Source organism: Gastrolobium bilobum, unplaced genomic scaffold (assembly GCF_033153095.1).
Source record: "Gastrolobium bilobum isolate Gb01-03AN ecotype WA unplaced genomic scaffold, APGP_CSIRO_Gbil_v1 utg65883, whole genome shotgun sequence".
Lineage (NCBI taxonomy): Eukaryota > Viridiplantae > Streptophyta > Magnoliopsida > Fabales > Fabaceae > Gastrolobium > Gastrolobium bilobum.
The window spans coordinates 46,251-72,010 of NW_026899103.1; the positions used below are offsets into that span (position 1 = coordinate 46,251).

At 35.8% G+C, this 25,760-nt stretch overlaps 3 protein-coding genes across 3 annotated transcripts; all 3 read right to left on the bottom strand.

Annotated features, from left to right (window-relative positions):
• On the bottom strand, positions 1-663 carry LOC133287279 (uncharacterized). The gene has a single exon (XM_061484850.1). The coding sequence runs from the start codon at positions 661-663 to the stop codon at positions 1-3; it is 663 nt and encodes a 220-aa protein (XP_061340834.1).
• A 3,089-nt stretch (positions 664-3,752) lies between these two features.
• On the bottom strand, positions 3,753-6,566 carry LOC133287277 (pentatricopeptide repeat-containing protein At5g15010, mitochondrial-like). Its single transcript, XM_061484848.1, has 2 exons — positions 4,228-6,566; positions 3,753-4,107 (listed from the first exon to the last, which is right to left on the bottom strand). The coding sequence occupies exon 1, from the start codon at positions 6,223-6,225 to the stop codon at positions 4,378-4,380; it is 1,848 nt and encodes a 615-aa protein (XP_061340832.1). The 5' UTR covers positions 6,226-6,566; the 3' UTR covers positions 3,753-4,107; positions 4,228-4,377.
• Positions 6,567-11,186: 4,620 nt separating this feature from the next.
• LOC133287275 (apyrase 2-like) lies at positions 11,187-17,970 on the bottom strand. The gene is made up of 9 exons (XM_061484846.1): positions 17,129-17,970; positions 16,929-17,057; positions 16,768-16,824; positions 16,575-16,667; positions 12,941-13,146; positions 12,660-12,751; positions 12,037-12,254; positions 11,747-11,936; positions 11,187-11,639 (listed from the first exon to the last, which is right to left on the bottom strand). Exons 1-9 carry the CDS (start codon positions 17,438-17,440, stop codon positions 11,527-11,529), a joined length of 1,410 nt encoding a protein of 469 aa, XP_061340830.1. The 5' UTR covers positions 17,441-17,970; the 3' UTR covers positions 11,187-11,526.
• Positions 17,971-25,760: the final 7,790 nt, after the last annotated feature.

Sequence of the window (25,760 nt, forward strand, 5' to 3'; positions counted from 1 at the left end):
TTAAGCACGGACTTGTGCAAATGAGTCATTGAGTCCCATGAGAAAAGCCATGGTGTACTCCATTTGATAATACGATGCAAGATTACGAACACCGCCACAGATACACTTCCCACAATTGCAGGAAGGACGAAAATTGCTAAGTTCTTCCCAAATAGACTTGAGTTTAGTGAAATAGACACTTACAGAGGTCTGATCTTGAGCCAAATTGATCAAATCGCGGCGAAGCTGGAAGATCCGTGGTCCATTGCTCTGTTGAAAGCGGTCTCGGAGTTCGATCCATATTTCCAGAGCAGATTCAGAATACAGAATACTTCCTGAAATGTCCTTTGAGACAGAATTCAAGATCCACGAAATAACGATGTCGTTGTTCCTGGTCCAGTAAGCCAAAAGCACAGCATTGTTTCCACTAGGTTTAGGGATTGAACCGTCAATAAATCCCAATTTGTTCTTAACAGAAAGAGCAATCTTCATAGCACGACTCCAAGAGTTATAATTGTCACCGGTGAGCAATTGCGAAACTAGGACAAGCCCTGGGTTGTCGGAATGATGAAGGAAGAAAGGTGACGATGGATTCTCAACCTCAGAACGAACATGACTTGATGAATTCGTTGCATCGGTGGAAGGAATCGCGTCGGTGAGTGGAGAAATCGTTTCAGTCGCCATGGGTATGGAGAAGACAAAACCAAACACAGCGAACGAAGGAGAAGAGCAAACGAAACGGAAGATTAACTATCAACTGATACCATATTACAACAGAAGAGTAAAGTACGAGAGAGAGAGAAAAGTAAATTCATTGAAACTGAAAAGAGGGTAAAATGAAACTTGTGTCTATTACACACGTATACAGACACATTTATATCTACAAGACATGTGGGTTTCCACTAATTACATAACAATGACCTGTCAAATAATAGTTCAAATAACTATAATATTTAATAAACAATGACATCACACCTGATAAACTTTTGTTGTACATACTCTTTAATAAATGTTGGTATACTATAAGGTTCTTTGGAGTTATTTATTTGTGTCATTTTTCTATGGGTCCCTGGTCTAGTTTATGAATGTTCCTCCTCCCCCATTCCCCGTAAAAAAAAAAAAAAAAAAAATTGAAAAAGAAGGAGTCTTTCAGTTGTTCAGATATACTTAATTGTGACCAAAAAAAAATTATTTGGAAAATATAAAAATAAAATCCAAACAGAAAAAGAAATCAAGCTGGATGAAATTCTTCCAATGTCTAATATTTCTAAAAACAATAATTAAGTTTTTACAATAAACAAATAAAAATATTTATCTGAAAAGCGTTATTTTATAAAAATGACTTCTAAAAAAAAATTAGTTTATAAAAATAAAATTATTTTTTAGAAATGTTGTAATTTTTTTTTATTTTTACTGTGACAATTTTGTAAATATAAAAATTTATTAATAACACCTTGGTAAATAAATTTAATTCCTTTTCAATTTTAAATTATTTTATCATGATAATTTTATAATTATAAAAATTCATTAACCATATTTTTATAAATAAATTCAAATTCTTCTCAGTTTTAGTTTCAATTATATTTAAATCAGTTTTTAGATTTATATTTTATTTTTAAAATTAATTTTATGAACCAGTTTTGAAGAACTGAAAAATTAAATTAAATTCAAACGAACTCTTAATTTTTTAGGTCGCTTATATTTATTATCAGTATATATTTACCATGTCTTATTTTTATTTTTATTTTGGATTAAATTAATATCCAACAGATATAACCTTTCACTCACTTTTTATATTAACTTAACGATAATATAAATGATAATAAAAAATAGTAAGTATAATTGGTGATAATTATAATAAGTTTTTTTATATTTATTTTCTTAAAATATTTTTTAATTACAATTTTACTTCTTTCTCCATATCTGTCAATAAATATTTTTATGTTTTCCAAGTAATTTTTTTTGCACAATTAAGTATATTTGATTAACTGAAATACTTTTTTTTTATGGGAAAAGGGGGAAGAGGAACATAAACGAGACCATAGATCCAAAGGAAAATGATACAAATAAATAACTCCGAAGAACCCATTTATTAAAGAATTTGTACGCACGAAAGTTTATCAAGTGTGATGTCATTGGTAAGAGAAAGATTAAGGTGTTATACTCGCTGCAATATGCTGCGAGTCACACGCCTTTCTTCGTTATTTTATTTATACCTTGCAGAGAATTTGTTTCTCTCCTGATTTGACCATCTAACTTGTTATAATTAATGGATTTTATAAGAGTTATGTTGTAGGAAAAGTGATAGTGTAATGTTATAGAGATTCGTTTTGCGTGCCTTAATTTTTTATTTATATTTTTGTTTTAAAAAGTGTGGGCCCCACAAAATGTTATGAGTGTAAGAAAATTTGTTGTGTTATGTTAAAGGATAAAACGAAAACCCATAATTAATAGCGAGTTTTATGGCTTTTTTTTAAAGTGTCATATGACATAATCAAATTCGTTAACAATTATAGCAAATTTGGATTCATGAAATTTTAGCAAAATTTCTTGCCTCGGTGGCATTTAAACATATTTTATTCAAAAAAGTGGTCAAGCACTCGGTTGTCAAATATGGAGAGAGAGAAAACATATTTATACTACCCGCTTTTTATAATTATTTCCTTTCATATTCTGTTTTTTTTTTTTTTCCATTTTAAGAAAGAGAATATACTTGCTCCCTAAATACCGAAAATATGCTCCACTTACCCACGTTAAAAGCATGGGCGCATTTTCTTTTTTACAGTGATCGACCACCAATAATGATGGCCATTAACGATTATTATAAACCCAATGGCAGGACAATGCTATTATCCGTTCGAGCGTTTTTTACCATCAAAATACTATGACTATTTATCAGTTTTATTTATAATGATTTTAAAAAAAATATTTTATTAAATAATTAAAATATCAGTTTTATACTATCAGTTTTACCATCAAAACCCAGTGGCTAAGTGAGCATTTAAAACTGTTGAGTCTGAAACAATCGTAAGGGAGTGCAGAAAGGAATCAACTAGTCCATTTCTAGTTTTTGAAGGTTTGTTACTTTGTACCGCAATAAGGTTAGATTGCAATAGGGATGGCAAGGTGGGCCGCCCCACCCCGCCATCAATCTGCCAAAAAATGAATCAGCTCGCCCCGCCCCGCTTTTGAAAGTGGGCTGAAAAATTCAACTCATCTCTCCCCGTTTAGCGGGTTGGTCCGCCAGCCCCAGCCTATTTTACACTGACCCGCCTATGCCCGCCATCAACCCGTCAAAAAATGAGCTCGCCTTGCCCCGCCCCGCTTCTTTCAGATGGGTTGAAAAACTCAGCCCGTCCCGTCCCGTTTAGCGGGTTGACCCGCCGAGTCGAGCCGAGCCCGTTTTGCCATCTCTAGATTGCAGTATAAGCACACGACCTGTTGCTGCATTCTATTACTGAGCGTAGTGCCGGGGCATAAGGTAAGGACCAGAAGGGACCTCATTCGGGTGGACTTCCTAAGGATAAGTGACAGAGGTCTTATTGCCATTGCAATTTTGCTCAGGTTGCTAGGGACTTTTCCTGTGTGTTAGGCCATCCCGGGTAATAATTACCAAAAAAAAAAACAAAAAACCGAGATGTTTGCTTATGGCAAACACAGGGTAAGAGGATAGGACATGAGATATTTAGGGGCCCAGCCGTGGAGCACAAGAGAAAAAGTTGAAAGGCCAGCAACGACCACTAAATAATTGAAGAAAAGAACTCCATATACACGTTACATGGAATTATACCCCTTTGCTTTATTTCTAGCACAGCAAACAATAATAAGGTCTAGAAGTAATTGCATTTGAACAAAATCGTGAAGAGCTTAGCTAACAAAAAATTACATACAAATTTAAAAAACTTAAAACTCACGGGATCTAGCAAGTGTATCCACAAATTCTTTCAGAAATCATTTTAATAAGAATCAACTTAGCAGTAAAGTTTACAGATTCTAACAATGTGTAAACCACTTCTACACCATACTACATCCCTCTCCTGCACTCCCTCTTCAGCTCCATCGGTGATAAATTATTACATCATTGAGTTCTCATGCATCTGGCAAAATTGCGTATTTCATTCCAATTACCTGGAAGCCAATCCATCCAAAGGCAGAGTGCTCATTCCATTTAGATCACTATAATTTTAACCCAAAGTTTCCAATTGTATAAAAATTAACAAACTTGAGTTGTTTATGAATTGCACCAACCTGGCAACTCTTGCTTATGGTAAGACAGTTGAAGTCTGGATATACACCAAAAAAAGAGCATGACATGCACCTGTCTGGTTAATACAATCAAATTTGAAAAGTATGCCGAAGAAAGTGTCATCAGACCTCTTGTTAGATAAGGATTTATATTTACTGCTCCCAGAGAGAAAAGCCCCGTTCTCTTATTACTCTTCTGGTCTCAGGTTGGCGAAGAAAAGCTTTTTCCCTATCAAATTTACTGGGTGTGGCCTTGACTTTCTTTGCAAGAGCATCATGTTCCAATTGATTGTGTTCTAAATGTGTTGTCACCTGGCCCTCTGTTACCTGTCTACCAGAAACCCATGCCTGAAGCATTTGTTCTGTCTTAGGTTCAGGGAGGAAGCCTTTCTCTTGCATCTCTATATAATATTTGTATGCTTCCTCCAGCTTTCCATTCAGAAACAGCCCATGAATCAGTACAATATAACAGCTACGGTCATGGCTGATTCCACCTTCCCTCATCGCATTCCATATCTTAAAGACATCATCAAGTTGGCGCCATCGGCAAAACTTTCTTATCAACATTATGTAAGTCTCAATAGTTGGGTGGCATCCCAGCTCTCTCATTTTGTCCAAAAGCTCAAATACTTCTTCCTTGGTCCTTAATATACGGAAGAAGGCATGAAAAGTACGAATTGATGGAGATAGACTCCGCTTCAACATCTCATCAAAAATTTCTTTAGCTTCATCAATTTTGCGGGCTTTACAGAGAGGCTTGATCAGGGAGTTAAAAGTAACAACATCTGGAGTAACATTGTTCTCTTCCATCGTTCTAATGAGATTGACAGCTTCTTTCACAAGACGACCCTTTGCAAGAGCATGAATGACTGCATTGTAAACCTTCCTATCCGGAATGATATTCCTTTTCTTCATCTGGTCAAATAGCTTGAACACCTTGTAAAGTTTAGAAGATTTTGAATAGCAAGATATGATACTTGCATAGGATACAACATCATATTGGATTCCTCTCTTGCTCATCTCCTGCCAAATTCTTTCTGCTTGACGTGTGCTAACAATCAAATTACACCATCCATTCAGAATAATGTTAAAACATTTAGTGTCAAATGGGAAAACATTTTTGTTGCAGAACATCAAGTGCTCAGCATCTTGCACATTCTTGTACCGGCAAAGGGCAGAAAGAAGGCCTTGAAATTCCTCTAGCCCAACTTGAAGGTTAAACCTTTTATGCGCATAGAAAGTATTTATAGCCCTTCCAACATCATGTACAGCACAGTATCTTCTGATCATAATCAAGAGAGTTTGTGGGGTGACAAGAGATGGACCAGTTCTACCTCCTCTCATTTCCTCAATTAAGGACCAGGCAGTATCAAACTTCCTCATTTTGCCAAGGACATAGATCATAGAATGGTACTCGCGAACCGAATGAGCATACCCCGGTTGCTTGCCAGCCCACAAGAAAAAGGTGAAGGCTGCTTCCCAATCATTGCGAACTCTCGAAAGGACCTCCACAACCAGCTCTGAAGATGCCATAACACTGCAACTCTCAAGCTTGTGCTTAATTTGGGATGGTCCAGAACCCGGTTCATGAATAATATCCAAAATGGTTTTAACATCTTGGGCAAGACCATCATCCTTTAAATGCAACTGACTAAAATGGGTACCATTTTTATCATCATTCTTATGATTGCCATCATCCTCTTCCTCTTCCTCTTCCTCATCCTCATCATCATCACTTGAGGCCCCATCCAATCCTGGTGCAGGGGCATCAGTATCCACCCCAAGGTTTCTGATTGAAGATGAAGTAGAAAAAAGCCTGACAGAGAAACCAAATTTGGGTGGAGCTGAAAAAGTTTCAGACTTTGGAGGGTTTAACAAATTGAAAGCAGCACCCATAAGGGGCTGCTCAACTATATGACAGTGATTAACAGCGAGTGAGTTCTGGCTGATGCGTAGTAGCACAACAGGGAAAACAGATAGGTTAGATCTGATTCTGATCATGATTAACAAATAAGCAAAGCCACTTCAGTTTATCGAAATTGGATAGAGCGTCAAGATAAGATTACCCAATTTATTCGGTTCTGAAACCTTGAGCGAAAGGTGTTTGTGAAAATGGCACAAAGAAATGCAAAGCCAATTGAGGAACAGAGCAACTTGTACATCAAAAGCAGGGCACGTGTACCGTGGCGTCCACAAGAATCACAGGTTTCATGGAATGATTTCAATAAGGAAACATCCTATTTCGCGCGAACTGTAGAGAAAGAATGCCATACCAAATATATGTTCACGTTAAGGACAGTAAACACTACGCTACTGATGAAGGTTGGGCCCCGGGCCACAACTTATCCCTCTTGTTGAAAAAATTTTCGGGTTCGTATCTGTAATCCAAAGGAAATAAAAATTAGGCGCTTGTTTACCTGGAGTTTGTACAATTAAATGGTCCATTCATAAATGGAAATTGAATTGAAGGTATTTAGTTTCTAATTGGAACATATAAAAGTTAAGACCCTTAAAATAAAAGCGCCCCCCCGCCCCCCACCAAATTTTATGTATGGGTTATATTTATATTATGTCGTACGAAAATCATTATTTCATGTTATAGAAATAAAATTATAAGTGAGATCCACATATAAGGGGAGAAAAAAAATAAATGTAGGACTCATCTTCACTTTATGTGTGTAAGAAGTTTGTTTATCTTATGTAACATAAGATAAATATAACCCTTTATGTATAGGTTCTTTCATAAAAAAAGTATACTTTTATGTAGGTTATCTATATTCACTCTCAAAACGAAGTCGTTTTGGGTTAAAAAATTAAAAAAATACAATAATAAAGACTGTCATAACCTTGGAATAAATTATAATTACAAAAATAGCTTGATTTTTGCTCCAAAACGATATCGTTTTAAGCTCAATACAGATAACTTATCTGCATTCAGTGCAAAAAGTAACCATTTTATATATGTGTACCTAAGGCTTTATTCGATCATGAAAGAAATCTACGTAGCCCAATGCACTTGATCTATTGACTAACAAAGTATGCTTTCAGGAATAAATAGGCTGGACCGGGCTAGGTTAGATTTTGCTATAAAGAAGTTAAATTTGTGTAAAATATATTATACCTGACCTGATCTATTAGTCTTATACATGCTCATATTATAAGTTTGGCTTATCCTATATTTAAAAAACAAAAGGATTGATCTAGTCTTGTTAGCTTGTTTAAGCATATTAACAATTCAATAATTAAAAAAATTAAAATAATATTACTTTATTATTCAAAAATCATTAAAATATTTTTTTATTTTATTTAAAATAAATAACATAACATAGGCTGGCCCTAATAGGCCCGACATGTAAAAGAAAGTCTATGGCCTACTTTCTAAATATGGTTCTTTTATGTTTGGGTATATTCTATTTGATTATATGTAATAAGCTGAGTCTGACCTGATATAGGTCGAGCCATAAGTCCCTATTAGGTCAGCTGGTCCATTTACACTCTTTGGATCTTAAATACTCAAGTTTAAACTATAGTCTATGGATCAACACTTGAGAAAATCTATTCTCCTAAATATATCATGTTGATGTTGAGGTAAGCCTCTAATTATGTAAGAGCACGATTTAGTTTCAATTTATGAAAATGTTATCCCTAAAATACCGTTATCATACAAAAACCTTAATATGTTTGTTTATAAGGATTAGTATTTATCATGTTGTAGCAGATAATTTATCTCTTATACACAAATAAAAATGTGAGGCTTATGTGAGACTAGGAGTGTTAACGAGCCGAGACGAGCCGAACTTTGGTCTTAAAAGGCTAAGCCTGTGTTTAAAAGTGTCAGCCTGATCAAGTCTGTTACCTGTTATAAATATAACTATCGGCCTGTGGCTTGGCTTATTTACAAAAAATAAAAGTCTGGTTTAGCCTGTTTAAAAAAAAATAAGACAACCAAAATTTATCCAAACAGAATATACAATCAACAACACTAGTAATTTTATAAATATTTATAAATTCAATGTATATCCAAGCAGCATAATATAGCACAAAATCATTTAAAAAGTCTGTTTAACCAATAAAATGAGGTGAAATGGATTGAGGAGAAAGAAAGTGCTATTACAAGTAGTATAAAAAATATAAAATAAAAATAAAAAATAATATACTAGGTCAGCCTGAGAGGCTCTAAGTCCGAGCTTTTGAATTAGAGTCTGAGGCCTTTTTATTAAACGAGTTTTTATACAAGTTCAAGCCTTGTGCCAACAACCAATTTTAAACATATAAGCTCAAGCATTCACGAGCGTAGCCAAAGACGCTTGGTTCGTTTAGCACCCCTATGTGAGACCATGTGAAGAGGGGAAAGAATAGATGGGTCCCACACTTTTATGTGTAGGAACATTGATCCTTTGTTGATAACTTAAAAAATAGGATAAAATGTCATTTTCGGTTACATGTACAAGGAACGTTTTACATTTCTTTTTCTTTTTTTGAAATGTTGCAATGACATATGCCTTTTCTAGTATACATATTTATTTTATAAACATCAATAGTTTTTTTTTAACTTCTATATTAATATTTTATGTTTGACTAATATTAGGGATAAGTTATTCTATCTATATTTTTTTTCATATATATCTTATCTATAAATCTTCAATATCGTTAGATAAGAATCTCAACTAACCTTTTATCATTTCTCTTTTCTATTGAGATTCTGATCTAATGATATTGGATAATAATAGGAATGTAGGCATAAAAAAAAGATGAATAAATAATCTATCCTTCAATATTATATGAACATGTAGAAACACATACCCACTCATATTGTCTCCAGCACATGTGAGATATGGCTAATTCTAGACTTTTTCAAAAGATAAAAGTTGCAATGTACGTAAAATAATAAATTGTCACTTAATCTTGGATCCATCTCGAAACAGGACTTTTATGCTCTCCCCCTACCTAAACCCTAAACAATAAATTGTCTCTTTCCAAATGATGATAGCTCAGTTGGCGCATGGAAACTAAGTAGGTGGGAGTGAAAGTAGGGGTGTTCATCAATCGATCCAAACCAATTCAATCTGCGGTGAACGAACCGAAAACCAAAAAATCGAAAAAAAAATCACAAATTTTAATTGAATTGGATCGATTTTCGGTTTGGTTGGTGAAAACCGATCCAATATATTAATTCTTTTTTACCTACTTATTGATGTTTCTGTATTTCAACAACAAAAACTTTACAAAACTAATATATACAAAAAGGGAAAAAAGTTTCCGATGTTACTTTAGATAACTTTATCTAATGTTCATCGAAACGACGTCGTTTTGGATTGAAAAATTAAAAAATTAGAGTGATAAATACTATTATAACCCTGAAATAAATTAAAATTACAAAAATACCATGATTTCCGTCCCAAAACGACGTCGTTTTGATGAACATTAGATAAAGTTATCTACAGTAACATCAGAAAAAACAAACTCATACAAAAAATATGTTATTTGCACAATAATCATCAAACAACTTTTAGATTTTTTAAAAAACCAAAAACCTATACAATCTAAACCAAAAAAAAAATTGGACTGAATTAAATCGGATTTGAAAAAAAATCCAAACTGAATAAATTATTACATGATCAAACCGAAAGGATTAGATTAGATGATTTTTACTTATAAAATCGATCTAATCCAGACTGCGAACACCCCTAAATGAAAGCATGTATTCGATCTTTCTCAATACCATATTTAGAAAAGATTTAAAACCTTAATCTTAGACCTGTCCCGAACAAGATTACCTCTGATAAAAGATACTTATAATTTAGAAAATAAATAAATAAATTGTCACTTAGAGTTAGGTAAAGAATATGTCAACAGAAATTGTTCGATTCACGTGATCTCAAGAACATACTTGATTTCTAGGCTGCGCATGACAACCATTCTAATTCTTGGCACTGTTTCTGAAAAAAATGATTTTTTTTCTATTTCTGTGCTTTGGAAGAGTTCTGAGAATTAGAATTACGTTTGTTAACATATTTTATTTTTCCTCCGAGAATTAGAATTACGTTTGTTAACACAATTTCTTTTTTCATTCTGAGAATTAGAATTTCATTGGGTATTGGGTTGCTGTATTACAAGAAATTGCAGGTTTGGAATTGTTTACTAATAACAACATCTGGCAATTCACGGTGAACGAAAAGGATTACCTAGGTAACTCAATTTCTGTCCAAAATGGGTGCCCATAAACCTGCAAAAACAGCAATAACAGTTACTTCATTAGGAAACAGTGTTCCAAGAAGTTAAATTCCTCACAGGCAGCATTTTATCAAACAGCATCCTGGCAGTTCCCATATCACCAAACATAGAATACATTGAAAGGAGAGAATTGCCCACATAAATATCCGACTCCAACCCATCAACCAACACCAAAGCATGAACCTTCCTACCCAATTCATAAACCAAAAGGTCATCACGCCTTGAGAACAGATGGAGAAAACAAGAGAGATAGAAAAAACGTAGGACCAAAAGAAGACCAGAGGGACGAATACCAAGTGGGAGACAGAATAACCATTCAAAAGGGGTTGTTCTGGTACGCTGCCATAGTCAGTGAGTGGGTGAGAGTGTGAGAGAAAACTGATTCTCTTTTTGTGCCCAGAATTAGAAAAGCAGAAAATTATTGATTCTTTTTTTTGTTCCCCAGCATAAAAAAAAACCGGTTCATCCCTGGAACAAAAAAATAAACCGATTTTATCAAACGCAATTCTCATCCATTTTTGTTCCCGAGAACAGAAATTAAAAAAAAACTCATTCTGGGAAGGTTGTCATGCACACCCCTAGTGACGAGGCATTCGATTAAGTTGGAATCAAGAAACAAGAAATGATAATAATGAAGAGTTACACGAATCTTTAGACCCACACTCCAGCAAGTGGCATGCTAGGTCTGGGTCAACAATGAAATTAGAAGAAATAAAGTATTAACTATTATCACGAATGAAACCATTTAGAGAAACAAAAATGAAATGGTGAAAGTATCACCATTTTGTTCATCTCCTAAGACAAAAAAATATAAAGAAGCACTCAATGAATCGAATGAATCTTCCAGAACTGTAAATCAGATATATTGCGAATTAATTACATAAGACAAATAATGAAGCTATCATCTCCCATTATTCCTGAAATGTAGATCCATATCCAATCTCAATTCAGCCTGAAAGTAATTTCTGATTAACATGAATGACAGTAATTCACCACAAAATCCTTGTGATAAAACTCGTTGTGCCCCAAGATTTCGGATGAGTAATCCAAGTGATGATACTGGTGCGGTTACGTAGATGAGACAGCTTCTATGGCGCTGCCTAGGGGCCATGCTGCCTCAACAAGGGCATCATCATATTTAACTTTCTTCACTAATGTAATCTCTTGCCATGGATATATGCCTGCCAACAAATGGAAGTAATCAGTGCAGGAAGATAACACCATTACTCAAACTTCGTATAAACATCATTATCATGTATAACAATGCCAACGTCTGAATAAAACCTACCAAATCCATCAACAAGCAATGTATACTGGTATACAAGATCCATGCAAATATATGGAAGGTTCCCTTCATCAACATGTGGATAAGTGGATTTGGCATTCACAAGTTTTGTTTGACAAGCTTGCTTAGCTGCATCCTCAAAATCCGCAGGTCGAACAATCGCAACGGGTGAGTTTGGATCAGCAAAACCAGCCTATGAGTAAAATAATGCGAGTGATTAGAATGACAATGCAGTGGCATTAGAAGCAATGGCTATCAACACTTGTTTCAAGGTTGAATAAAATAATAAATACCTCAGCAGCACGGTCAAAGAAAAACGAGGCAACAAAAAGGTTTTTCTGTCCATCTCCCCCTCCACCATTCCAAATCCCACCAAAAGTGCACTTCATGTGTGTACATGTTGACTCATTAACTCTGAGAGCATTATGAGCTACGCTTTTGCATTCATTCAAGCTTGACCCAGAAGGAGAGGATTTAGCCTTAAACGACTTTCCTCCATATTTGTAAGAGTCTAAAAATTAAAAAAAAAAAAAAAAAAAAAAAAACCCACTTGTTATCAGAATTATAAAGCACGAAGAAAAAGTATATAAAAAAATTTAGGGTATGTTTGAATTCTGTTTCCAAAAACAATTTTTAAATTTTCAGAATAAGAAAAACCTGTTCTTTTTTTTAGAGAACATATTACAGTTGTAGAGAACATACTGCAGTTGTTTCTGCTTTGTGTTTTGACTTTTAACTTAAAAAAAAAAAAACACCAATAAAAGGTTAAACAAAAGAACTGAAATGTAGTTTCAAGAAAAAAAAAATTCAGTTTTTTTATTCCCTATCGACTAATAAAAGGTTAAACAAAAGAACTGAAATGTAACTCTGGCATCAAAATAGCACCAGGCATACAGAAAGGAGAAGCTATATTTACCATCATAGCCAGATAAGATACAAGGGTTTTCTGCATCACCAGAAACCTTTAAAATTTCTGCACGGGCTGCTAGTAAACCATAGTGCAAGTAACTGAAAGCAAGATGTATAAATCTATTAGCCATGGAACATTTTATTGCAGAATATCTATCTATGTGAATACTGAATAGTATCATGAAAAAGACTACAAGGTGGAAGTACACAGGTCAATGAGTTAATGCTCCCAGAGACCGTAAAAAATATGACATCTCGCACGGGCATATCAAGAGCAAGTATAAAAACCTGTGAACATATAGGTAGTATTTCCTTCCCCTCAGGAACATCTCCTTGACATATGGGTCCCCTCCATCTGGTACTTTGGGAGCCATGGCCGCATCTGCCTCAGAGATGGCATAAGCCATTTGAACAGATCCTCCTCCAAGATCAACTACCCCAACAGTCTTTGAGTAATCTTTTCCCAAGTTTCCCAATAGATAGTTAATAGTAACCTAAAATAAAACAAATGGCAAAGATAAGACAAACAAAATACTGCATCAATTCTTTTGTAGAGAGAGTACACAAAGTTCTTAATTCCCTTACAACTAGTAGTTCAGATTGATGCTTTTAATTAATACACTTTCGTACTAGACAAATGTTTTCTTGCAGTATGCATGACTTTGGCGGGTAGGAAAAGCTATCTGAGCATATATTCAGTATATTAACTTTCGAAGAAAATATAAGATCTCTAGCTTTCTAGTGTTCTGAGGATGACCATTCCTTAAGATTTAGAGTTCTAAATAAATCACATTTATCTGATACATCTAAGAATTGACGGTACCCTCTTCAAATAGAAAAAGCAAAATTCAATTGTGTTAAATAAAACAGTAGATGAAGGAATTTTGTTTACACAGGGGAACCTAGAGCCTTTCATTGTTAGGTTACGACAGCAAAAATTATCCTGTGGAACAATAACTGAAATGTTTTACATTTGTCAGAATGAACCATAGTTTGAAATATCTTGGCCTCTTTCGCCTCATAGTAGAATTACACGCAAGTCTTCAGAATCTAACAATCAGGAACAATAGTCAATCCCACATATTTCAGAGTTCAGATCATCCTTATTTTAGAACTCTGATAATAATGCTAATCCCAAACTTAAAACTATTATAACTCTAATAATATTGTCCATCTTCATCCCTATTTTAAAACGCTTATAGTACTGCCTATCACTATTTAAAATTCTTAAAAAGGAAAAAACTGCCAATGTGATGCCACTAGTCATCCTTCCTAGAATATTACTGCTAAAAAACGTTTCATTAGGATTCTGGCATATTGCTAGAATTGTAATTAGAAAGAAAGATGAAGATTATTTACAAAAAAATAAATAAATAAAAAATAAAGATGAAGATATATGAATATTATATAGATTTAGACTTCATACAACATATTTTTCTGTCAGTAAAATATCCATCCTCTTTTATTCTATTAAATTACAAATTCTTTATGCTATTTGTGAATTAAGTTATAGGGAAATTGTTTTCTTATGTTACATAAGATAACAAAAATTTCCTACACACACATGTAGAGGAGAGATGAGAGAGAATATGGGAGAGAGAAAATGTATAAATGGGTCCCATTTCTTTATATGTGAGTGTAGGAAAGTGTTTTTATCTTATGTAATATAAGAAAACAATTCCCCTAAGTTATATACAGGAAACAAACATACGAAGACTACTTAAATAGCTAAATGATTATATCACATATTTTACACAGAAAAGATCATTTTTTTTATAATAAACACATTATCCTTTAGCAATACATCAATCTATCGGCTTTAAAACATTTTGGAATAATAAAAGAAAGCAAAACACCCGTCAACGCAGTATTCAATATTTGAGAGCATATGCAAGACATACATCAAATGAAATACATCTCCAACTCCAAGTGAGAAACAAAATATAGAAGAAAAAACGTTGGGGTGAAAGGTCATGTGATTGTAATCCAGAGGTAATCAGGTACAAAGTATAAGCAACTAGGATTATTTATCAGCCATGTCTAACGATGTCATGCCAACTCTGATAACATTTCCTTCAGAGGAATGAAAGGAAGGACTAGATTTAATCAACCGCAACATATGTATAACTGAATATATTTAACAAATTTCATAATTGCATTTTTAAGTACATGCCAACTCTGATAATATTTCCTTCAGAGGAATGAAACTTTTGTGTGGAGGGAGGGGGGGAGAACTAGATTTAATCAACTGTAACATATGTATAACTGAATATATTTAACAAATTTCATAATTGCATTTTTAAGTACATATTCCAGGAGAGCTTGCAATATATGTAAGCCAACGACCACTATGAACAGCTCTACAACCAACTAAAAAAGGGCAGTATCTCATGATCATGAAGTGGGATTATAATATTTCAAACTTCACTAACTTGCCCTAAAAATTGTAAAGCAAGTAACCCTTCACACCCATATTTGAAATTAATTTCCCCAAGGCAATAAATAACAAAAGCAATCCTAGTCCAATTGAAATTTTCACATAAAATTGGAGCTATCCAGATGGTTGGCCTGCCCCTTTTATAAAGAAATATGCAGTTACAGAAATACAGCACATCACAAATTTGCCAGCTCTGTTTCTGAAAATGTGGAAAGACTTTGTAGACAAGAGCTATAGACTTTATAGGTTCAAATTTCAAAATACAATAATGACTAAACTATAATGTTAGTCGCATTTTTTATTAATGTTACAATTTGGTCACCAATAGCTTCTCACCAATATGAAATTAGCTGATGAGACATTTATTAACAGCTTTCTTCAAACTAAAATAGCAATACTAAGTGCATGTTTGGGTTATTTTATTTTAGAGAAATAATAGCTTCTTTTTTTGCAGCTTCCTGAGAGAGCTTTTGAAAAACAAAATTATTTCCTCAAAAGTCAAGTGAAACAAACATGCACTAGCTGACCAGAGGATGCCCTTACTGTACAACCAAACAAAAAAAGTACTACAAACTTTGTAACCAAAATAGTATTCATTGTACATTTGCCTGCCGTGACACTACAGACTGTATCAGAAATTAAATCCCATGGCACATCTAAAAAGTAAGGTAACATTTTTTGGTAAAAGTCATTCTTTCTGAAAACAATAAGGACATAAACAGTCGGTGAGTTAAGTATGTAGAGTTCCATCCCTCTCATGTTATGTGCTAGAGCTCTCTTTAAAGGGATTGGAGCTATTTAGAACAAATGCATTTTTTACAACTGCTTTATTTTTTCTTTTCTGGCTGAATCTAGGAGGACTCCTTATCCTCCTTTCTTGTACCTGACTGCTTGATATTGTGTTGAACAACTCAATAAACTTGTCAAATTAATTAGTTTCTAGCTCTGTAATGTAGCCAATAGAGGGACCAACTTGCACCTTTTGAGAAAAATACAACAAGAAGCACGGTTGAAAGTTCAGGAATCAAAATAAAAACCCAATCAAAGCACAGGACTAAAAAGTCCAAAATAGTAGTTTAAACTACTGTATTATATATGGAATTATGTATATACTAAGAAATGAATAAATGTATTTAAGCAAATTGGTTTCTTTCCTTTTAATAAAAGAACTATATTAAAAGAGGAAACAGAAAACTACATCTAATAGAAACACCATTGTACAGTATTCAAATTCCACAATCACCATAAACCATCATGTAATCTAATAAGAGACAGTTTTAAAAGTCTGATCTATGTTAGTAAAACCTAGTTAATATTCCTCAAGTCCCTATGCAATTCTAGTATACAGTTTTAACAATATGATCTATGTCTGTAAAAGTTTGTCGATTCTCCTCTAGTCAGGATGCATTCATAGTAAATGACATAAAGATATAGGCAATCCATTTAAAGCCAATCACATTATAACATTAAGTTCATAAATCATACCCATTGAAAAGCACCTTCTTGTGTTCCATCCAGCACCGTGACCGCATCAGGCTCAGATTTCAGGGTGCTTCTTTGCTTAAGCAAATCCCTTACCTTAAATTAATGAAATTCGAAGCAACAAATAGTTAAATTAAAATAAAATGCGTATGGCTGCTAAAACCAATGAAATTGAGAAAGACGCAGCAATAGTCACCGCTTGCAAGATCCTATCAGATGCATCCCCTTCCAAAGCCCTCAAACCCGCAGTTGCCTGCATTAAATTTCAATTCAATTTTCCTTCACAGAAACTCAGAAAATAAAATTAATACACGCACCGATGCAGTAGACCAAAATAATTAAAAAAAAAACACTCACACCAACTCGAACGGGTGTCTTGGATCGCAATTCACGAGGAACAACACTCTCCGCTTTATCTAAAAGCGAAATCAGAGATTCTGCTGCCTGCTGCGGATTCTGAGCGTACGCACTCAAACCCGGCTTAAGCTGCAAAACACAAAAGAACAGAATGAGAAGCAAAAAAAAAAAAAAAAAAAAAAGGAAAAATTTGATTTGACCTGCACGAAAAGCTCGAGATCTTTGCCAATGTGAACGAGATCTAGGTTCTGGTCGAAGTGGAAGACGTGCACACGACTTCCGGAGCTGCCGGCGTCGAAGATAACGGCGAAGGAGCTACCGGATTTCTTATCGGGGGACATTTTCCGATTAACGAGGGCGAAGTCTCCAACTGACTCGTTGGAGGTGCTCGATGGCATCATGTAGAGGACGAAAGTGATGAGAACGAGAGGGATCAAGACCACCAGCAGAGTCCCTCGGAACCTGTAGATCTTGTCGGAGAGAGACTCCTGGCGGCCGGCGCGCTTCAGCATTTTGCTCGACTCGAAGAACTCCGGCAGGTGCTGATCGGCGGCGTGCGACGGCGGAGAGTTGCTACAGGCCTGTCCGTCGAAGAGCTCGGCGGAGGATGGCGATCGGTACCGGATCTGACCGTTGGAGGAGGCGGCGGCGGCGGGCGGAGCCTTCAATTGCTTGGGATCTTGTAGCGGCTCCAGCTCTAAGTCTTGGGATTCTCAACCAACTGATTGAAGACGAAAACGACGACGATGGATCAGTAAACCACGTGGATGTGAAAACGGCGTGATGGTGTCGGTTGTATTGTGCCAATGAGAAATGCACGTTACGTCTGAGCCTGACACTGAGGGTTCTCTCTCTCTCTCTCTAAATCCCTAACTCTGTGTAGTGAGAGAAATGTGTGTGTGTGTGTGTGTCAGTGTTTGTGTTGTGTGCGGGAAAAATGGTTAAATGGTGTAACTGTTAATTGTAAAGGAAGGAAGATTACTGAGTTGGCCTTCTTCGCCCGCCGAGTCGGACTCGGTCTCGGGTAAGAGAAAAAACCGAGTTGTTGTATGTTTCTGAATCTTTCCGCGTTTCCGTGGCGTCACTGTCGTGTGCGTATTGAAGTGGAAAATGTTACGTGGCATATACGGTGTCGAGGTGAAAAAATGCTTCCAAATCCAAAGAATGAACTTTTCTTCCCTTTACTTTAGACTACGGGCAAAAATAAACTATGGGCTAAAGCGTATCAGCGTATGTAGACTTGTGTATGATAAATGGACAATGATAAGAAAAACATGTATACAGTACGCAAAGTGCAATGATAAATGGACTATGATAAGTGAATGCCAGTTTATAGATAAAAAAGTATGAATAAAGTTCTTAAACTTTATCTTAATTTATGTAAAAAACACCAATGTCAAATTAAGTAGAATATAATTATCACAGAAAAATATAACATATCACTAGATTTTTAAACATATGTATCTCATAAGTCAAATAATATAATTGTTTTTAATTAATTGTTAAATTGAAAAATATTTGTTTATTATAAATCACGTAAGTGATTATTTAATTTTATGAACCGTTCATGTTACATTTGGACTTAATTTTAATTAACTTACCTTGGGAGGTCAAAATTATTTCGGCCTCTTATGTTTTTTTTTTTTTTTCGAGTTGCTCGGGTGCTTGTATTAAGAGACCTAAATCATTAAATGACGTGAGATCCCTAATTGGTTTAGGACGAGTCTTTTTCACTTGCACCTGTGAGCATCATCATCGAATCGTTAGAGCCAGGTCACTCACAATTGCATTATTTTAATCGTCATTGAATGTTAGAATGTGAATTCAAGTGGGAGTTTTGAAGATTTATATTACTTAAAAATTTAAAAATGTGCTAAGTGAATGTCATATAAGTGGAAGAATCTATAAATTTAATGGCTTAAGATTTTAAGTTAAGACGTGGAGTTCGATCTCACTTGTAATAGAGAGTTTGTATCATAACCCATTTGATGATAAATCTCCTTCTACTGTGGACTCCCCCCATTACCCAACATTGATATTAGAGCTTAATGATTGACAAACCTTAATGTATGTTGAGTAATTGGAAATGATATGGTTAGTGTTCGATTTTGTCAATCTTTCAAGCTCATTATAAGAAGTCAAAGCCTTGATAAGCAGAACCAAGCCTTGATATAATCTCATGAATATTTGAAGAAGCCTCCGCATGAGCAACAACAAATAATGTTGGGATGAGAATCCAAATATGAGTAGTGAAATCTCACATTAGTTAAAAATATGTTAAATGTGAACTATATAAGTAAAATGATCCATAAACTCAATGTTTTAAGTTTCTTGGTTTAGATGTGACAAATGAAGTTGATAGAAACTCTTTTTCTTAACTCATTTAATGATAGATCTTCTTTTTGAATACAATGGAAATCGAACTCCACGTATTGCTTGACATAAAACAGATAGTGGATTTGTTTATGTCTTTTGTTGAATCTCTTTCATAGCTCGATAGATAATTTGATAAGCCAATGAATTTTTTTTTCGTGTTTCAGAATACGGTTAACCAACATGTTAACTAATCGATTACGATAAATTGAATCGGATTTTGTGGTTTTTTGTTTTGTAGCATCTCGCCGTGACAGTACCTATTATCTACTATCCACTATCCATCCCCACCACTACTAGACTAACTATAATGGCTTCGTAGTTCTTCTTCAATTATAGGCTCCCCCGATTCTCCAACAATAAATGATCCTGCATTTCTCCACTTCTCATTTTTCTTCTCGTTTCATTAATCCATTTCCTCCCCCGATCACCGCGTAATTGCCCTTGATTCTTTCAAGAAAATAATGCCCCAAGTTGTGCCCTAATCAACTTTCTTTGTGCCTGCATTTACGAGCACATGTGTCTGTCCATACTGTTTGGCCTAGAGCATCCTAAGTAATAAGGTTGATTAGGTTATCCTCGTTGGATCTCAATGATTTGGTATTTTTTAATATTTCGCTAGAGGTTGTGGTGTGTAGAAATTGGAAATTTTTAATATGCTCCTGCCCCTTCATGGTCCTTCCATTAAGGAGGTGACACATGGATTTTTTATTTATTTTTTCTCCTTTTTCTCTTCTCTCTCCTCAATTTCTCTTTCACTCTCTCTCTCCTTCATCCCACCCAATCACCCATGGGCCGGGAGCGCCAAATTTAAGCTCGTAACTTACCCTTCTTTTATACTATAATATACTACAATTATAAATTACCATTCTTTTATTTTCGTCTCATATTTGTATTTACAAAAAAATTATATTATGTCCACTCACACACCCAAAACTAAACCATAATTACTTAATTAAGTATTTAACCTATTTTTTATATACTACTTTAATATTATTCACGTAATTTTCATACAATATACAAGTTATTTGTGTTGTGTCGTGTCGACACGTATATGTTAGTGCCTAAAACATATAGTACATAGGTTGAAGATTATTATTTTTTGTCATGTCAACTTGTGTAATAAACATATCATGTTTGTGTCAAACATTTTGATACTGGTTTTTTTTTTCCGGTAAACAATACTGATATTTATTCGTGTTTCAGGTTAAGTATATCTGTGTTTATATTAATATTGTCGCGATATGAACACCACTCGTTGTCACACACGGGTGGAGCTAGGATTTTTTTATGAGAGGAATTAATTAGGCTTTTTGACCCTTTTGCCCCTCATTAAATAATTAATAACCAATTTGCCCCTCCCCCAGAACTATCCACCATCCTGCCCCCATTTAGTCGATTAAGTTGCACTTTTAATCGACTAAATGGGCAAAACTCAGAAATCATGAAACGCGAATTTTAGTCGACTAAGTACTCACCTTAATCGACTACATTCGTTGCTTTTTTAGTCGACTAAGCCCATTATTTAGTCGACTAAATATCGCAGAAAACCCTATATCCAGACCTCTCTCGGTCTCATTTTCATTATATTCGAAATCAAAACTCCTATTTCTCTTGTTTGTCAGCTGTGATCCTTCCAATCACCCTTCAATTTCATCCCACCACCTCTAAGGCATAGTAATTGTGAAATCATTGTCATTTCCTTCTATTTCTTAATTGTTTTCCCCCAAATCTGAACCCAAAACCCTAAAATTCGATTCCTACCCTCAAAATTCGTGTGAAAGATGAGCTCAAGTCCAAACATGTATGTTACCATGATTTACTATGATGGAAAGCATTATGAAGGCCCCAACGGTGTTCAATTTGAAGGAAAAACGAAAATGTTGAAAATCAAACGGGGCACTACGTACAATGAGCTGAAGGGGAGGATTCACCAAAAATTGGGGCTACACGGCAACCATGGCGTTCAACGGATGATCGCCAGGGTAGAGTCTACAGTTGGTAAGGATGCTATATTCTACATTGGTAATGATATATATGACGATGAAGATATGGACTGTGTCATAGATGCATTTGTGGACCGAAAATTTCAAAACTTTATTGAGATATATGTTGAAATAAACTCTGGTCAATCTTCATCTGCACATGTGCATGGAAGAAGTCAAAGTCAAGAAGACAGAGTGGTCGGTTTATCTGCACCTGCACCTGTCTTAAGTCAGATAACACTGAGGGAAATAGACGAGGATGAGGATGAGCATGACGAGGATATGGACAGTGAAGACGATGGTGAACCCGAGAGTGTTATTCCGCTGGGTGACACCTCAGATACGGACGTAGAGGGGAATTTTGACGCTGATACTAGTTCAGGAAACTTGAGTTCCCAGGTTATGCCACCACTCCGTGTTGACCCTGTTAGCAGTGGTAAGATTGTAAATTAAAGTTTTAATTTTGCATATATATATTTGTGTTTTATTTCGTACTGACGGATAAGTTTAAATTTGGACGTAGGTTCTGAGATTGAGCCATTTTGGAACGACAGCCCACACTATTCTTTCATTAATTGGGCTCACCCTAATGATGAGACGGAGATATTGTATGGCGACGATGACATCCACGGTGGCTGGCATTTAGAGGATCCATTATATTTGTACCAGGAGTTTCGAACTAAATCTGAAATGCAACATGCAGTCAAATTATATTGTATGAAGTCTCATCGTACTGCTGTGGTGTTAAAAAGTGATGACCATAGATTTGTGATGAAGTGTCGACACCATAATGATGGTTGTCCCTGGTACGTGTGGGCTATGTTTTCCAAGAATGAAAATAGTTGGGTTGTTAGTAGGTGGGTTAAAAAACACACCTGCCTAAACCAAGGCCTTACTCGGGACCATAGACAGCTGGATTCTAATGTAATCTGTGCAGCCATTATAAGTATGTATTACAGAATTTTTGTTTATGGTTTAATTTTTCGGTATATTTATTGATTGTGTTGACTTCGAATTTTGTATAGGTATGTTAAAAGAAGATCCATCCACGAAACCAGTTCTTATTCAGGAGAGGGTACAAAGTTTGTATGGATACAACATATCTTATAGGAAGACTTGGAAGGCTAAAATGAAGGCCATTGTGAAGTTGTTTGGCGACTGGGAAAAATCATATGCCATCTTACCTGGTTGGCTGACCTACATGACACAGATTAATCCTGGTTCTGTGTTCAAGATTGATACGGACCAGTGTTGTGACGAACGACGTGTCTACACCGATAAGGCTGTCTTTCGCAGGGTATTTTGGACTTTTCACCAGTGCTTTGAGGCTTTCAAATATTGTAAACCTATAATCCAAATTGATGGCACGCACCTGTACGGGAAATACAAAGGTACCCTATTGATTGCTACGTCACAGGATGGTGATGGATTTATTCTGCTATTGCGTTTGCCATTGTTCCACCGGGTGAGAGATTGGATGATTGGTTGTGGTTTCTTAGCCAGATGCGTTTCCATGTCACACGTAGGCATGGTATATGTCTAATATCCGATCGTCACCCCAACATCATCAGGGCTGTGAAGGATCATGCCGGTTGGCAGCCTCCATTTGCGTATCACGTGTTTTGTCTTCGTCACATTTGAAGCAACTTTAACACTAAGTTTAGGGACGTGGAACTGAAGAAAACGCTGATGAAACTAGGTAAGCTATTTTCATGAATGTGTACATGTTGTATGTAATGTTGTTTATGTATAACTCATTCAATTTGGGTTCATTTTTTGCAGGTTACATGTGTTCGAAGATTCACTTTGATTTAAGATTTCAACAATTTGTCGACAGTAACCCACAAGTAGCCTCATGGATAGATCAGATTCCCAAAGAGAAATGGTGCAGGTCTTATGATGAGGAGGGCCGAAGGTTTGGTCATATGACGACTAACCTATCTGAGTGTATCAATAAGGTCCTACGGGGTGCACGTAATTTGCCAGTAACTGCATTGGTCAAGATGACGCAAAGTAGACTTGTTGAGTATTTTGTCAAGAGACGTGAAAAGATCCAAAAAGCAAAGGAAAAAGGATGGAGAATTGCAAAAAAGGTTGAGGCCTTCTTACAAAAGAATGATCAGTTAACTGTCAGTTTCCGTGTTCGTGTTTTTTATAGAGACTTGCAGTTGTTTGAAGTTGAGGATGCCTACAATCAATCTACGCATGATGCCGGCGAAATTATGAGGGTTGACTTGCTAAATCGTAAATGTCAATGTGGACGGTTCATAGCTAGACGATTTCCTTGCAGTCATGTGCTAGCGGTGTGCAAGGTTGAAAAATTGAACTACTATGACTATGTCGATCCTGTGTTCTCAATTACACAAATTGAGAAGGTCTATGCTGCACATTGGTTTCCAATGAGTAATGAGTTGTTGATCCCAGAAATAGATGGTCCAACTATTATCCCAAATGCATCTTTGGTTCGTGCACAAGGGAGACCCAAGTCTTCAAGGATACAGAATGAAATGGATTGGGTTGAGTCCCAGCTCACAAGCAGTAAAACTAGATGTAGCACCTGCAAGCAAATTGGTCACAATAAACGTACATGTCCTATGAGCACTAGACAAACCTAAACCAATGTTGTGCATGTATTTAAGGTCTTTTGTAAGAGTTCATGTAATTCTGTTATGAATTTTTATGTTACTTTGTGTTACTGTATAACTCATTATGTTATTTGACTTTTCATTTCTAAGTTCATTATCTAACATTGGTCCATATTGATAGATTGAAACTCATAACTAATACTAATATTACCCCTAAATGAATTCACCAAGTTTCGGGGAGCGTTAACAAACGGTTTCTAGCAATACGTACCCAATTGCATACGAATCTTGTACAATACAATTTTGTACCTGAAAGTGTGTTCCCCAAGTCATTATATGCGTGTACATTGATATTCGATCGGTTCCGTGCCAAAAAAATGCGTGCAAAACAGAATGGGGTGTCAAAACAACTTATTTAGTCGAGCAACCTGTACTGGTTTAGTCGAATAAACTGTGTAGTCGACTAAACCAGCACAGGTTGCTCGACTAAATAAGTGGTTTTGACACCCCATTCTGTTTTGCACGCATTTTTTTGGCACGGAACCGATCGAATACTAATGTACACGCATATAATGACTTGGGGAACACACTTTCAGGTACAAAATTGTATTGTGGCGGTTATAAACCATGAATGTACATGTATTGCATAAATCTTGGTTTAGGGTACCCGAAACTTGTGTTCTTCATTTAACTCTCTTATGAGCACCTGTTCTGAATTTCATTGGACATTTTAGACCCGTTGGACTGTGATTAGACACAAATTGAAAACAAGAATGTAAAATTACCATGTTCCTTCATTTGGTAAACAAGAAAAATGACATAATTACGTAAACGGTTCACAACATGATGGGAACATTAAATAGTTCAGCTCATAAACATAATATCACATAAACTACAAATGTCAAATATGAAGACCGAAGTCAATTACATAACAACACACACTACAAACGTAAAGTAAAAAAAATAAACCCTAAATCTAATCCTCCTCTTCCTCGGACGCCGTCTCCTCCTCATCCTCGTCTGACACAGCAGTCCCCTGTCCTGCAACATCCTCAACCTGCTGTTTTCCTCGTCCAAGCTCTAGACGAGCAAGCCTATCTTCAACACCCTTGAACCGTCCCTGTATATGTCTAAATCTTTCATTCCCTTTCTGCACGTGACTCTTCCTCCATTTTTTGTGTTTCAGCGCCATTTTTCCTATTTTCTTCAGCGTGGCGTTTATGCCCTTCATGACATCATGCAATGAAAACCCACCCTCAGGCTCAGCTATCTCCTGCTGGTCACCCTCATCATCATTGTCATCATCATCCTCTACCTCGGGCTCAACCATGTGTACAAGTGGAGCAACATCAGGAACCTCAACATCAGCCGCACCTGTGAACTGCCACACTCTTGTTTGGGGGTTCTTTGTCATCTTTCACTGCTCCAGTAGACGTTTTCCAAACTTATGATTATACCATGTGGTCTTCTTCAAGGTCACATTACCCATGGGAACATCAAAATGCTCCAATATCCTCTGAACAAGACAAGCAAATGGAAGTGCACCCTTGTGTTTGGCCTTATACATCATCCAACAGATGTAGTGCCTCCAGTTCACCGAAGTACCATGTCGGATAGCCCACATGATGGGAATGTCATGCTCCAACACCCTGGAATGATTGAACGCTCGCGGAAACAGAATGTGGGTGATGACATAGTGTAGTATACGAGACTCCACAGTAAGCAACCCCACTGTATAGGCAATGTGTTGCCCACAGACTCTTCTCTGCTCCTGCACGGCATCACCTCGTGTATATCCTGGAAGTATGGTCCCGCTGTCTGCGTCATATTCCACAGTCTGCGCAGAATCAAAGTCATACCCCCCAACCATACCGGAGCCGTTATGATGA

What these genes read in the sequence shown, in the direction of transcription:
- LOC133287277 (XM_061484848.1), bottom strand. Translation starts at nt 6,225, where the DNA reads ATGATCAGAATCAGATCTAACCTATCTGTTTTCCCTGTTGTGCTACTA.
- LOC133287275 (XM_061484846.1), bottom strand. Translation starts at nt 17,440, where the DNA reads ATGCTGAAGCGCGCCGGCCGCCAGGAGTCTCTCTCCGACAAGATCTAC. An exon ending in AAGAAGGTGCTTTTCAATGG is followed by an intron (nt 13,147 to 16,574) that starts GTATGATTTATG and finishes GTTTTATTTTAG; the next exon opens with GTTACTATTAACTATCTATT. An exon ending in TATCTTATCTGGCTATGATG is followed by an intron (nt 12,255 to 12,659) that starts GTAAATATAGCT and finishes TTTAATTTTTAG; the next exon opens with ACTCTTACAAATATGGAGGA.
- LOC133287279 (XM_061484850.1), bottom strand. Translation starts at nt 663, where the DNA reads ATGGCGACTGAAACGATTTCTCCACTCACCGACGCGATTCCTTCCACC.